This window comes from Syngnathoides biaculeatus, chromosome 2 (assembly GCF_019802595.1).
Source record: "Syngnathoides biaculeatus isolate LvHL_M chromosome 2, ASM1980259v1, whole genome shotgun sequence".
Taxonomy (NCBI): domain Eukaryota; kingdom Metazoa; phylum Chordata; class Actinopteri; order Syngnathiformes; family Syngnathidae; genus Syngnathoides; species Syngnathoides biaculeatus.
In genome coordinates, this window is record NC_084641.1 from 31,170,252 (window position 1) to 31,184,584 (window position 14,333).

The 14,333-nt window shown below is 50.5% G+C and overlaps 1 protein-coding gene across 2 annotated transcripts; it reads left to right on the top strand.

Annotated features, from left to right (window-relative positions):
- The first annotated feature begins 640 nt into the window (after positions 1 to 640).
- Positions 641 to 13,556, top strand: LOC133515303 (protein Wnt-2b-like). Of its 2 annotated transcripts, none has more exons than XM_061847742.1 (5): positions 641 to 1,122; positions 5,293 to 5,513; positions 7,123 to 7,400; positions 7,825 to 8,089; positions 12,534 to 13,556. In XM_061847742.1, the coding sequence occupies exons 1-5, from the start codon at positions 821 to 823 to the stop codon at positions 12,761 to 12,763; spliced, it is 1,296 nt and encodes a 431-aa protein (XP_061703726.1). In that variant the 5' UTR covers positions 641 to 820; the 3' UTR covers positions 12,764 to 13,556. The 2 variants fall into 2 exon arrangements, with proteins under 2 accessions (XP_061703726.1, XP_061703715.1); XM_061847731.1 differs by lacking the exon at positions 641 to 1,122 and adding an exon at positions 4,851 to 5,192.
- Positions 13,557 to 14,333: the final 777 nt, after the last annotated feature.

Consider the following 14,333-nt stretch of genomic DNA (forward strand, 5'->3'; position numbering starts at 1 on the left):
CCGATTCTATTCTTTGATTGTCTAACAAGAAGGACGACGGTCAAAGAAGCTGAGAAAGAAGTACTTTAAAAAAACGACTCTTGGCCGTTTTCACTTTTGGATTTGCATTCGTAAAACAACAGATTGATGTTGGCAATGTTGCCAGTCACGTGCAGGGCACATTTAGACAAACAAATAATTCGGGTCCACGTTCTAGCATTCATATTTTTGAAAGAACTACGCAGGCACACAAGCCGGGTTGGGGATTCGATCCCCGTCTGCTTCAGAAGTGCAAGGCAGAGCTCGAACCTGCCGTGCTGCCATTATTATTATTATTTCCATCATCATCATCATCATCATAAAACTTCTCGTCTTTAGTATTGTCCTATGTCCTTTTCCCTATTGAAGCCCACTGGGAAGGCAAATGAACTTGATTGCCTTGTACTTACTGTTTTGTTTTGGGTTTTTTTTTTAAACTTTGCCATTAGCGGGCCAAAGTCACGCGCACGCGCACGCTTCACCCCACTCAATGGGCGTCAGCGCAGTCACGGTGACCCCCCCCCCCCCCCCAATCGGCCCCCTCCTTCGCTCCGTCAGTCTGTAACTCTGATAAAGGAGCGCTCCGGTCCGAGCATCAACTCCAGCGGGCGGCCCACGGAAGCAGTCCGAGGTCGGCTTCGGGACTGCAGCTGCAATTTGGTTCGCCTCCGAGGACCGGAGTTCGATTCGGCCTGACTCGTGGCCGGCGCGTCAGGTGAGGCGCGGGGTGGGGGGGGGGGGGGGCGCACGGGCGGTCTTGCGCGCACGTGGCCCCCGAGACGCGCCGCTCTTAGTGCGGAGCATGGAGCCGCCCGCCGCACGCGGGGTAGCGACACCTGACTTCTCCTCCGCGTCATCGTCAAACGCCATCCGCGACGTCACCTCGACTCCAAACGCTTTCGGGGAGAGGGGAAAGCCCGTGACGGAGGCGACCATGTTGGCTTCCAGCAGGATTGCGAGCACACGCGCGGCCCGGATTCGGAGTTGCGGGTCCCGGGGACCGTCGGCCAAGTCGCGGCAGAACCCCGGAGCCGTTTCCAGGATTTACTGTGCGTGGGTGCTGCTGCTGCTGCTGGTCATCCCCCGAGTGGATTCTTCGTGGTGGTGAGTCTCTTTTTCATCACTCACGCGTCCACGATTGGCTGCCGAAAAGATGCGACCGGTCTGGTGTCCGTCCATGCTCGAGAGGCGCAAAACATCTGCCGGTAGCGTGCGTATCGTTGAATGGATGTATTTTTTTTTTTTTGTTTGTTTTGTTTTTTTTGGAAACGCTTGTGACGGAGGATCGCTTGACGTACCTTGAACTTTGTCATGGCAGTTTGTTATCCTGCACGTGGATTTTCACAAAAGGAGATCCACCGTGGAGCGATAAAAAAAAAAAAAAAAAATGCGTGCGGCGCTCGCCTCGGCACACGCGGAACCGGCACCGGACTCGGGAGCGCAGTCGGGCGTCTAAAAGGAGTCCCAAAGCAAAGTCGGAAGAACCTCAGGAGAGAAATGGCAGAAATGGCGTCCGGAGGGGAACCTCCAAAAGATTGCGGAGCCCATTTTAAAAGCACTTCTGTGGCTTTAAGGCTTGGAATGTGTGCCACCACATTCCATGAATACAATGCCATCATTATATTTGGCTTGATGCTCTTCCGTATTTAGAAAGGAAAATACATATATTTATCAAAACGTCAACAGATATTTGTGACGGTTCCTCACCAGCCACCTCATTAGGTACACGTGTAACTTAACGTAATGAGAGCTTCTGTTGGAGCTTTATCGCATTTTCTGACTTGGCACGCAAAACTGTTGCGCCTGAGCGGTACGAGCTGAAATTTGCTCCGCGACAACGTTTGGTACCGGAAGACGCAGAACTCAAATCCTCTTTCATCTCCGATTGAAATGAATGGAAAAGTCGTTCATCACTACCAACCTACCCCAAAGCAGTTGACATTTTTTTTTTTTTCAACGTAATCAATGTTTTGTTTTTTTAAAGAAAGAAAACACAAAGCTATCATCCATTCATTTTCTTTGCCGCTCATCCCCACAAGGGTCACGGGCAGGAGGCGGGCTACGCCCTGTACTGGCCGCCAGCCAATCGCAGGGCACATGGAAACAGACAACAGTTGGATTCACAATCTCACCTAGGGGCAATTTAGAGTGTCCGATGAATGTTGCATGTTTTTGGGATGTGGGAGGAAACCGGAGTGCCCGCCTGGAGAAAAGCCACGCAGGCACGGGGAGAACATGGCGTGGCTGGGATTTGAACTCCGGCCTTCAACTGTGAGGCCAGCACTTTCCAGCTGGGCCACTGTGCGGCTAACATAAAGCGATCATTGCCCAAAAATAAACATTTGGGAAACATAATAAAATAGAATGTAGGCAATCACAATTTGTGCATCACGATTAATCCAATGCGATTCTTGTGGCGCGCACGCCTCGGCCTCTTAAACACGGACGGACGGACGGACGGAGGTGCCGGTCACAACCCCTCAAGTATGAAGCAGTAATTGTACTCAAAGACGGACGCATGTACGCGGAAGCGGACGTGACGGTCGCAATGATGCAGCAGCGCTAAGACCAGGAGCCCGACGCCATTTGTGAGCTTCTCTTTTGGCGTCACAAATGGCTCGTTTGCTTCAAGTCAAGCCGACATCGCCGAGGCTCTTTTAAATACACAATACCTCGGAACCTTTGTTTGATGTCAAATTTGCCAGTGCACTTTAGCTCAGAGTAACAAGACTGAGCCGCAAGCCTCTCTTTTGAAGAATTCGTCACGAGCTGCCAAACTGCTCCGAGTTGAGTCAACTCTGCCGCTGTCGCCGAACGGCGCTCGCTCGCAAGTCAAAGCAAAACTCGTCGGTACTAGACGGGCCTCCCCCCTGTAAAAGATCCACGTCTTTCAGACCACCTTTCGTTCCCCCTGGACCGTACTCCGCTCCATCGCAACCGTCCGTCTTCACGTGGTCCCCACTTTCGGAACAGCTTGCCCCGCCGGGTCAGGAAGGAGGAAAACATCACCGGGAGCCAGTTCGGTGGCCGGTCGGAGTCACGATCGCGACCTCCGCTCACATGCGGAGCCAAGAAGAGGGCCGAGGATGCCTTTGTCGATGCCCCGCACCAAATTGAAAGCAAAACGCTGTGGTTTGGGTTTGAAATCGCCCTTCGGTCACACGAGTCCCGGAAGCCTTCCGACGTCACATTCAATTCCTGCTAAGATCTGTACCCAAAAAATCATGCTCGCGTTTTGCAAGCGTTTTTGTTACGAATCCGAGAGAACGAGAAAGAGAAATGTGAGGTCCCAGATCAGCCAGGGCAGAACCGCTTATCCTCACAATCTGCTGTTTTAGGTGTGTGCGAGATGATTTGCGACTCTCAAGCGAGAAAGAGGAGAAACGAGGGCCACTCACTCGGTTTCCCTCTCCGCTAATCCGTCTCCGGGGCGGTCGAAGAGTCCCCGGTGTCCGTCGTCTTTCTCGTAAAACGAGCGGCTCGCGACGCCTCCTCGACGGCCCGCCGAGGCGCCGGACGCCCTTTGCAGACGTTGGCGCGGGAGAGCCGGCTGCGGTGTTTGGTGTCTGTTTTATGAAGGTTGCGTTGAGAGCGTGGGAGAGATCCGAAAGTTCAAGGGGTTCCGTAATGGACAGGGTTATTTGAGGCCCCTCGCCCTGATTTGTGGCCACGGCGTGCTTTCGACCGTCTCATCGGGAAGCATTTCAGACACGCATTCAGGTGGGGAGCGCTTAAGTGCCAGAAGAGCAAATGGATTCCTTCTCCCGCCTCCGCACAAACGTCAAACTCTTCAACGTTCTCCACCGGATGCTCTCGAGTGGGCTCGGCGCTGCTAAATTTGCTGTCTCCCTTTTTTTTTTTTTTTTTTATTACTAAGTGGCGCCTTGAGATACAAGCCAATTACGTTTTCATTTGGCTCATTTTCAGCTTTGACTCGCGAGCGGCGGCGCTCGATCCGACTCGACCTGTTTCACAACGAGCGGCGGTTTGGCGGAGCGTGCGCAATTCTTCAAAAAAGAAGCTTTAAGCTGTTGTTCACATGGAATATGGATACATATCATATCATACGTGGGTTTCGATTTGCACGTGCAATTGTAGAACCGAATGACACTATTAACGACTACATTTACATCCATACGTCTTTTTCGGGCGAGGCTAGCTAAAAGAAATCAAAACAATACAATAAACATAACAAAAGCTGCGATTGGCTGGCAACCAGTTCACGGTGTACCCCACCTGCTGCCAACCACTGGGATAGGCTCCGGCACTGCCCGCGGCCCTTGTGAGGATAAGCGGCTCAGAAAATGGATGGATAACAAAAGGGAAAATATTGGCTAAGATTAGATCTTTCTCGAGTAATCATTTGAAGCGGGTTATTGAGTCTATCCATCCATCGAGGTCAGACGAGTTCCCAAGACAGGGAGGGGGGCAGAGGAGCTGATGGCTCAGCCGCCCCCCAACTGGACCAATGGGCCAATGCGACTGTGAGGTGGATGGAGTATGAAGAGGGGGCTGAGCAAATGTGGCGGAGGGAGATGATTGATGGCCTTGAAGGTGCAGATTTGACTTTGGATGCGGTTTTGGACAGTGAGCCAGTGGAGTTGTTGGAGGGCTGGACTGATGCAGTGAGTTGGGGGAACGGAGGGGCGTGGCTTCTTTGCCATAATACTGGAGAAGCTGCACTTCTTGTAGTGTCTCGGGATGGTGGCACTTGATTTTTTTGTACGCGGCGCGGATTTTGGACGTGCGCTCGGGGGGGGGGGGGGAAACGATGACGCCTCGTCTTAACCTGACGGGAGTGGGAGATTTTATCAATGGTCATTCAACAAACATTTGGCGAGCATGCGATTGCTACCAAATGAGTGTTTTTCCCCCAGTTGAAATTCGGTGTAAAGTCACGATAGATTTCTGAAGTGCACGTGGCAATATGCGCTACTTCCAGCGGCGTTTGTTGTTTTCAAGGGTTAGCTCATTGGATGCTAATTAGCGGACTGAAAGGATAACCACAGGAAGCTAAGGTTGCGTCGAATGCACAAAGTATCGTTCACTTGGATGGATGTTTAATTCGATGGTGAGCTTCAACCTGGGGTGGACTTTGAGGGCCTTTGTTTGAATCGATGCCTTCGGCGGAATGAACTTTTCTAGCTGCCCGGCATCCAGGACGCACCTCGGCTGTGAGTACGCGTCTCGCGTGCGGTACTTCCGGGCCAGTGGTAGGGAATCCAACTCAACTTGTCTTTTTTGGATTGACTGTTTTTTTTTCTCCATACACAGGTACATCGGCGCACTGGGGGCCCGCGTGATCTGCGACAACATCCCGGCTTTAGTGAACAAGCAGCGGCAACTGTGCCAGCGCCACCCGGACATCATGCAGGCCATCGGGGAGGGAACAAAGGAATGGATCCGAGAGTGCCAGCACCAGTTCAGATACCATCGTTGGAACTGCACCACTCTTGAACGCGATCACTCTGTGTTCGGGCGTGTCTTGCTGAGAAGTAAGTGCGCTTGTCGACCAAAGCGTAGCTCGCGCACGATTTGACGCGCCCACTTTCGGCGGCACGATGAGGCAGCATCCGACTCCAAACCAGGAGATACAAAAGCGTTTGAACGTGGCACATCTCGCGTACGGCACGCTTGCCAATTTGGCGACAAGCTGGGCGTAGGCCACCAAGGCAATGCGCTTCTGTGCCCAGCGCGGCGACAAAGCGGCTAAACTTGCACCTGGCCAGACCAGAGCCACCGCATATTTTCTTCGACTGTGCCTTCAGGGAAATACACGACCGCGCAATTTGGCAAAATATGACAACCCAGTCCAAGCCGCCCCCTCGCAGGGCCGGATTTACACTAGTCGGCAAAATCAAGCCCCGCGTCTAACTTTCGGCGCATCCCGGACTGCCGGTCGGTCTCAGGCCATTTTGGTGAATTTGACGGATGTTGAGCTCTGTGGACGTATGTAGTCCATTCACCACTGCAGGAAAGAATTCCTTCAGAGCAGGATTACCACTACCACCGCAATTATTGAACTCATCCCACTGGCTGACGACACCTTGCTCTCGAGGCCATGCAAGCGAGGGGGGCGAACCGAGTTCCGCTGCACCCCTCCGAAAAGACTTTCCCTGACTTGGCCCTACGCAGATTGCGTAAAGTGCAATACGTGCTACACACATACTGATACATTTTCGCTAAGCTGCGGAGGAAATGATGGCTCGGTCATTAATTTCCTCTGTCGTCAATCATGCAAATTTTGTTTAGTGTTCAGTGACGGCGAGCACTTTGCTGTTGATCAAATGAACATTTTTGGCTCTTGGCAGGGGTCCGCACTACTGGAAGCCACGTCGGGGATGGAAGTGCACTGGGATGAATCCGCGTTAGCTATGGAGATAGCGTAGCGGCTGCGTGTGTGGCGCACAGGGATAAACATTATTGAAGATGTAAATATTTAGAGAGATATTCATTGTCAGACAAACAGCGGCAGTTTGAACGATGAAGCGCAATGCCCGCCTTCGTCCTCCCACGCAAACACCCCCACGTCACCCGCTGGCCTCATCCACCCCGGCCCCCACATTCCAGTTCACGGGTTGGATAAAATATTATTCTTGGCTCTTATTCTTTCCTTTCATTTATTATCAACAGGGGTATATGTACCGCAGAACCGGATTTTGCAAAGGTGACCATCAGTAGGGTCGCACTCGTCGTCCGGTAGAATCTCGACGTCTGTCCATCAACGGACAGCAATTGCACCAAGATGAAGTCGACTTTTTCGTCACTCATTCTGGGGAGCCTCAACACGTTCACGTGGCAAACTGACATTTTCTTTAGCTCATTCATTCCCGTGAAGCAGATTTGCGCGGACATCATTCTTTGGCATTGGCGTTCTTTTTCCATTTTCGAAACATTGCAGAGGCGCGATTTCCCTCTGGATCTTCCGGCATATTGGCCATCGCGTTCACCGTCAAGTCCCGAGAGCTCGTACTCGCAAGGGTCACGCTGCGACGCGGACCCCAATGAAGCCTTTACGCCTGGGCGAAACCGCCGGACTGACTAATTGTGAATGCGGCCAGTCTAATGGGGCTCCTGCACTGGTTCTGCGTCTCTGTGTTCCAGGCAGCCGTGAAGCAGCGTTCGTCTACGCCATCTCCTCCGCCGGGGTGGTGTACGCGCTGACTCGCGCCTGCAGCCAAGGAGATCTCAAGACGTGCAACTGCGATCCGCACAAACGCGGTCGACACGAGGATGAGAGAGGAGAATTCGACTGGGGGGGTTGCAGCGACAATGTCAACTACGGCATCAGATTTGCCAAAGCCTTCATCGACGCCAAAGAGAGGACCGTCCGAGACGCACGGGCGCTCATGAACCTGCACAACAACCGCTGTGGCAGAACTGTGAGTGTGTGTGCCGACGCTCTTCCCGATTGCGTGATCTCATTGTGTTAACCCCGACGACGTGGGAATTGCTTTCATTTGTCTTCTTTACTTCTGCTCAGTACAGAAGCTGAAATCATGCTAAAATGTTGACAGTCTCAAGGATCTCTTGCTCATTACATTGGTTTCCAAATCTGGATGTCACGGTCGAGCTGGGGAAGACGGTCTTCCGAGAAAAACAGATATTTATGTCGGTGTCAGTTGGCAAATTTTTAACCGCTGACAATTTTAGTTCTCCTCAGTCAAGGTAGTATTGTATGATGATGAATCCTACATTACCCGAGCACAATGAGTTGTTAGCTTTGGAGCTGCCTCCAAAAGCATTTTCATCATTCAGTTCGTCACACTGCCAAAGAACGTGAATTGAAACTTTTTCTGCATTTAGGCAGTGAAGCGTTTCATGAAGTTGGAGTGCAAATGTCACGGCGTCAGCGGCTCGTGCACGCTGCGGACGTGCTGGATGGCCGTGTCGGACTTCAGGAAGACCGGCGACTACCTGAGGAGGAAATACAACGGCGCCATCGAGGTGACGATGAACCAAGACGGGACCGGCTTCGCTGTGGCTAACAAAGCCTTTCGGAAGGCCACCAAAAATGACCTGGTCTACTTTGAAAACTCCCCCAATTATTGTCTGGCGGACAAATCGACAGGTACTCTTGACAGACTCTCGTCACGTGCGGATATTAATGTCTTTCTTTGTGTGTGGATGTCAATCACGCCGGTCAGATAACAGAGTCATCCTCAGAGCAGCTGACCTCTGCCAAAGTCGCACCTTGGCCGAATGCGCCTCACGGGTCACGATGGCCTCTGTTTGTTTGGTTGACGGACGAAACGCTCGAACAGTCACTCGCGATCAACGCCTCTGTCCGTTTTTTTCCTCTTTATCTCTGTCGAACGGTCCATAGCGTGCACCCCCGTCTTTTTTACCCCACCTTCCCGGTGGAATTCGCAGCCTCGGGACACGAGCAGCCCATTTAAAAAAAAAAAAAAAAAAAAAGAAGAAGAAGAGACAAGTCACTTCTTTTTGTCGGCACACAGTCTCTCTCGCTCTCCGCCTGCCTGTCTGAACGGAGCGTCGCCCGCCCGAGGGCAGAGCGGGCCTCAGACAGAGTGTGAGAGCCCGTCTGTCTGTCTGTCACGCTCCAGCGTTCATCGAACAGCGTTCACACGCAACAATGCGGCTTCAAAGGGAGCGGCCGCCGAAACCGCCGGCCGCTCTACCAACAAGCGCATAGCCGCGTACCGGTCTCTGTTGTTCTCAGGCCGGCCTGTTGTGATAGGTAGCAGTTCAAACACGCAGCGGCGCTAATCTCCGTTTGCGCACCTCGTGCGAGTACACCATTCACACCAACGGGTGAGCCCTTCGGCCCTCACGGTCGGGGGTAGGCGAGGCGAGGCCAAAGCGAAACGGGGAGGACACGAGCAGGGACAGAACAACTAAACGAGTCGCCACCAAAATACGCAATGTTACAAAGTATGACTTGTACCGAAATTCAAAACTTAACACAATGAGAAACAAGCCACCCGCTGCACGGACAAGTGACCGCGCAAAAACGGGGCCTTAAAACGAGATAAGGGGTAACACACCTGGACTGGACACGGGGGAGCTGATTGGTCAACAAAAGGGAGGCGGGGCCGGCCGGACACCACCCACAAAATCAGCACACGGGAAAAGCAAAAAAAAACAAAGCACGACAGAAACGAATCCATCAGAGGGGAACGTTACGTTCCTCATTTGGCACACGCAGTGCAAGTTTTGGAGATTATTTTCCAAATTGCCGGAGCCGATCCTCGCGGACTTTGGCCGAAAGCCGGGGTACATCCCAAAATGCGTGCCAGTCCATCGCAGTACCGGACATCCAGTAGATTTGCAGAGGAAACTGGACGTTGAACGGCAAAAAGGAGGCACCGCAAACTCCACAAATCACGGCTGTCGTCACCTCTCGGGAACATTCTCCAGATTTTGTCGGGAACGTTTTCATTTCGTCAGAAGCATCTCAGCCAAAACAAACCCACGCTCAGAACAACACAAATATTTCCTCTATATTTTCACATTTTAATTCTATTTTGTGGCAGCGCGCCAAAGGATCGCTTGACACACCTGTGCCAGTTCTGAGGTGCAGGGTTCAAATCCCAGCCCCGCCTGTGCCTGCGTGGCCCCCCCCCCCCGGGCGTGCACTCCGCTTTCCTCCCACGTCTGGAGGCGGATCCAAACGCAGGACTTTGAGGCGGAGACATAATGTTCAATGTGGTTTATACCAGAAAGTGGCTCACACACGGCGTAGCAGTCCGACAAGGCAGAGGCACAGAAACAGAAGCAGTGGCCGAGCCTTGCTCGTGACAACCTCCCAAAAACATGCAACATTCATCGGACACCAGAGTTTGCCCCGTCGGTGTGATTGCGAGTGAGATTGGTTGTCTGTCTCCATGTGCCCTGCGATTGGCTGCTCGATGACGGCTGGTATAGGCTCCATTGACCCTCGTGAGGGTGAGCGGCTCGGAAAATGGATGGATGATATAAATGTACAGTACGTTGCATTGTACAAATCCAAGATGAAGCAAATATGAAATTATGCCTGATATAGATTCAATCTCACAACAAGCATGACGTGCATTGCACATGACACGTGGTTTCATACGCATATGAAATCTAATATTGCAGCTTGTTGGCATAAAGCTCGCAGAAGAAAAAAGGTTTCCGTTTGCCTGCGTTTACACTTTGAAGCGAAAGGACGAAGGCGGGCGAGCTCCTGCCAGGATTAAACCTGCCCAGCGCGATCGTGGCCAACGCTGACGTAACTGCTGGACGTTAAGTCTTTGTCCGCATCCAGGATTAGTCTTTTCATTCAGACCTTCAAGTCGGGGCCCAGCTCTTGGTGGAATCTTAATAAGCTCGCTTACGACAACACCGGTGCGAGCAAAGCCGGTCCCTTATCGAAAACGCTCCACAGATTGAAAGCTCGCTCGAGTCGTGTCGGGGCGGATTTCGCTTTTCTGTTCCTATGTAATTACACCACTGAGGAACCCAAATATAGTCGGGCCTTCAGATACCGACACCGTATGGGGAACTTGAAACAAAAGAAAAAGATTCAGTGCAACGTCGCTAAAATGGATCTCGAAAATGGGATAACGCGGACGGAAGTACGTGTCCAAGAGATATTTTCCGTTTGTGTCTTAGAGATGCCGTTGACGAAAAGCGCCAATCCCAGAAGTGGCCGCAGTTCTTTTAGCGGCACCGCCGCCCAATGCAGGCAAACGTAACTCCGGGTCACAGATATCCGAAACGACGAGATCCGAACTTCCGAAGACGCGGCGAGCCTCCCGTGGCTGGCCTCCCCGCCGGCCATGCTGAATTTGGGACTGTGATGGTTTTATCGATCGTCTATTGTACTCGTACGTAGCGTGAGCGAGCGTTGCAGGCTCCAGACAGATTTATGGGGCCTGCAACATCCTATTTTTAGTTGTTCTTGGGTTTTGTTTTGTTTGGATCGTCAGTTCGATTGCGGTTCCGCTGTATATCTTTTTTTTTTTTTAAACGAGCGCACATCTTAGCCTTGAGTCCGCTAGCTTGATGGTAATGGCAACAAATGATGGGAAAGGCACATACAAGCGCCTGTGATTTAAACACAAATGCTGCAGCAACACATTTAGACATGCATACATATCCTGTGCTTTTTTTTTTTTTTTTTTACTTTATCCATTACTATGTGATTCATAATGCTTTAAATCTACACACTTCTCTGTCTTTATATGGAAGGAGAAATGTTTTTTTTTTTTTTTCACCCCAACTGCAGATGTATTTTGTTCGACTGTGTTTACTTTGCCCAGTGGACAGTGAGGCCAAAGATGTTTTAGAAAAATCTTTGAAGAGGACTAAAGGAGAAAACGCCGATGGCTATTATTTCAATTCATGAGTCATTGGAACGTTGAATGCAATCCTGTCAGGGGAAAAGGAGACTTTTCTTTTTCATGACTTCTTTAAATACCTATTATGAATTGATGGTTCATTTCCCAGGCTGGAGAGCGTTGGCCTCACAGTTCAATCCCGACCCTCCCTGTGTGGAGTTTGCATGTTCTGCCCGTGCCTGCGTGGCTTTTCTCCGGTTTCCTCCCACATCCCCAAAACATGCAACATTCATTGGACTCTCTAAATTTCCCCAAGGTGTGATTGGGGGTCCACCTTGATGTGCCCTGCGATTGGCTGGCAACCAGTTCAGGGTGTGCCCCGCCTCCTGCCCGTCGACAGCTGCGATAGGCTCCAGCAATCCCCGCGACCCTTGTGAGGATAAGTGGCTAAGAAAATGGATGGATGGTTAATTTCCCATCTTTGGATGAGATGCTATGCATTGACTGACACAAGGAGTGCGCTCTTGTTACAAAGAAGAAGAAGAAGAAGAAGAAGAAGAAGAAGAAGCAGAAGAAGCAGACTTCCCAGACCACAACTAGGAGGGCTGCGATCAATACATCGGCTTGACGTTTTCCATTAGGAGGTTCAATAGCTTCGGTAGATCTCTCCATTGATGCCGTTTGGTATCCGGCAGCACCCGTTACAGTTTTGCAACTTTGCAAGCATGAAATGTAGACATTAGCTACAAGAATATTCCTATGCAGTATTCTTTATCATCTGCAAGGAGCTGAGACACGTGAGGGGAGCTAAGGTCGGACGTCAAAGTACAATATATGTGGTATAGTGCCCCCAGGGGGCCAAGGGCTGCATCAGCATATGAGGCCATCGAAGGGTGATAATAAAAAGCCATTTTAAGTTCGATTTTGGGGGTCTTTTTTGGGTCATGACTGTGTTTACACTTCATTATGCTATGTGCTATTTTTCTCAATAAAAAGCATCACATTTTTTTTTTTCTTGGGGTTAGGGGGGGGGGCGGGGCTGGAACTGATGAAAGTCATTTTCATTCATTTCAGTTGAGAAAAATGATTTGAGTTCAACTGCCATCTGATGTGCATCAATGCATCAACTACACAAATGATGAGTCGGATTTTTTTTGCGGAAAAAGTGCCTGCCAAGAAGGTTTACAAAATAACAGCGGCTAACGCCTCAAGCAGTAGCATTGAATGGGACTCTCGTCTGCTCCCCAGGTACCATTGGCACCGCCGGGCGGGTGTGCAACAAGACATCGCACAGCCCAGACGCGTGCGAGGTCATGTGTTGCGGGCGGGGCTACGACACCACCCGAGTCCCGCAGATCAGCAAGTGCGAATGCAAATTCAAGTGGTGCTGCGTGGTGGAGTGCAAGGACTGCGAGGAAGACGTGGACGTACACACGTGCAAGGCCCCCAAGCGAGCCGAACGGTTGGACCAGACCTGAGGGGGGATGCATCCACCCCCCCCACCCCCTCCTCCCCCAGCCCCTTTCGCGGGCCAAAAGTGCTCCGCTTGACCTCATCTCAGTTCGTCGTTGCATGGCTTCTGTACCCGTTTGTAGCATTCAATTCCCGGCAGAATAAATAAATACCCGTTAGAAGTCTCTTTGTCGACCGTTGGGATCGGAGGATGAAGAGGGATGACGCGCAAACTCGGAGCTGAGCCACTATTGGACTTTCTTTCCGGCGTGCGCTTCTGGTTCTGGGTGGAAAAGGCCTCGCTGCTTTCATAATGCAAAGACACGCCGTGTCATTTGCATCCTCACGTGTTTTCCTTTGTTTGTGTGGAAGGTGAACTTCTTTTTTCGGTTTGTTTGACGCCAGCTACAAAATGTATTTTCGTTCGACTGTGTGCACTTTGACCGGTGGACGTTGAAGCTGAAGACGTGAAAAAGAAATCTTTGCAGAGGACTGAAGGAGGAAATCAATGGACAGATGAGTCAGTGGAACGTTGAATGCGATAATGTCACGGGGAAAGGAACGCTTTTTTTTTTTTTTTTTTTAAATGACTTATTTAAATATTACAAATTGATGGTTCATTTGCCATCTTTGGATGGGATGCACTGCAATGACTGACACAATGAGAGCGCTCTTGTTACAAAAGCAGAAGAAGAAGCAGAAGAAGAAGAAGAGGAAGAGCGCCTGGATGGGGCGTCAGTCAGCCAAAATCCACAAAGAGATTTTTTGACGTCGTTCTTGAGCTTGCTTGTATTACTTACTTGTCACCTGTATTGCATTATTCAACTACAGTTGTTCATATGAAATATATGGTATGTTAGTACGACACTTGAATCGTGTTTGTTTTATCACTTGCAGTTCAGCAAAAGCAGAGCACAACTAAGAGTGGGGGGAGCCATCGGTACATTGGCTCGACCTTTTCCATTAACAACAAGAAAATAAATCAATGACATTTGGTATCCATCGCAATCGCAATACTTTGTAACCTTCCCTTAATCGGTGCCTCTGACTTGACTTGCTTTACTTTGACAGTAAACCCTAACCCCTCACCTAACCTACAAAAAACTAAAACAGAGAAAAGATTACGCCGCGCATTTAAAACAACCACGTAAGTTTGTCTTAAAGGGAATGTTTGCAATTTTCCGCAAACTTTATTCGAACACGAAATGGGAAATGCAAGACAGACTGACAAATGGCAGAGTACAAGTCCGTCAAAATAGCCGTGAGGAAGCCAAAGAAAGACAAGTGGCCGAGTGGCACGCGCCAATGAATTAATCCCGATGCCCAGTGTTACGTTCTTCACAATCCATTTAAGGAAGTCATTCTAGAGTGCCATTTTTCTCTTTTAAAAAAATATTTGCCCAAAAATGTCTTAGGGAGAGGCCGGAACGGATTTGTGACATTTCCATTCATTGCAACGGGGAAAGACGATTTGCGATACACGTCACCTTGCGTGGTTTGGCCACAGAGGAAAAGCACACAATCAAGAGTCCTGCGGGATTCACCAGCGTGACGACCGAACCCGAAAAAAGTCGCCAGTGAAATCCGGAGCTCACA

Excerpts from the sequence above, each read along its gene's own strand:
- LOC133515303 (XM_061847742.1), top strand. The coding sequence starts at position 821 with ATGGAGCCGCCCGCCGCACGCGGGGTAGCGACACCTGACTTCTCCTCC. Across the intron at positions 1,123-5,292 it reads CGAGTGGATTCTTCGTGGTG|GTACATCGGCGCACTGGGGG; the intron begins GTGAGTCTCTTT and ends CTCCATACACAG. Across the intron at positions 5,514-7,122 it reads CGGGCGTGTCTTGCTGAGAA|GCAGCCGTGAAGCAGCGTTC; the intron begins GTAAGTGCGCTT and ends TCTGTGTTCCAG.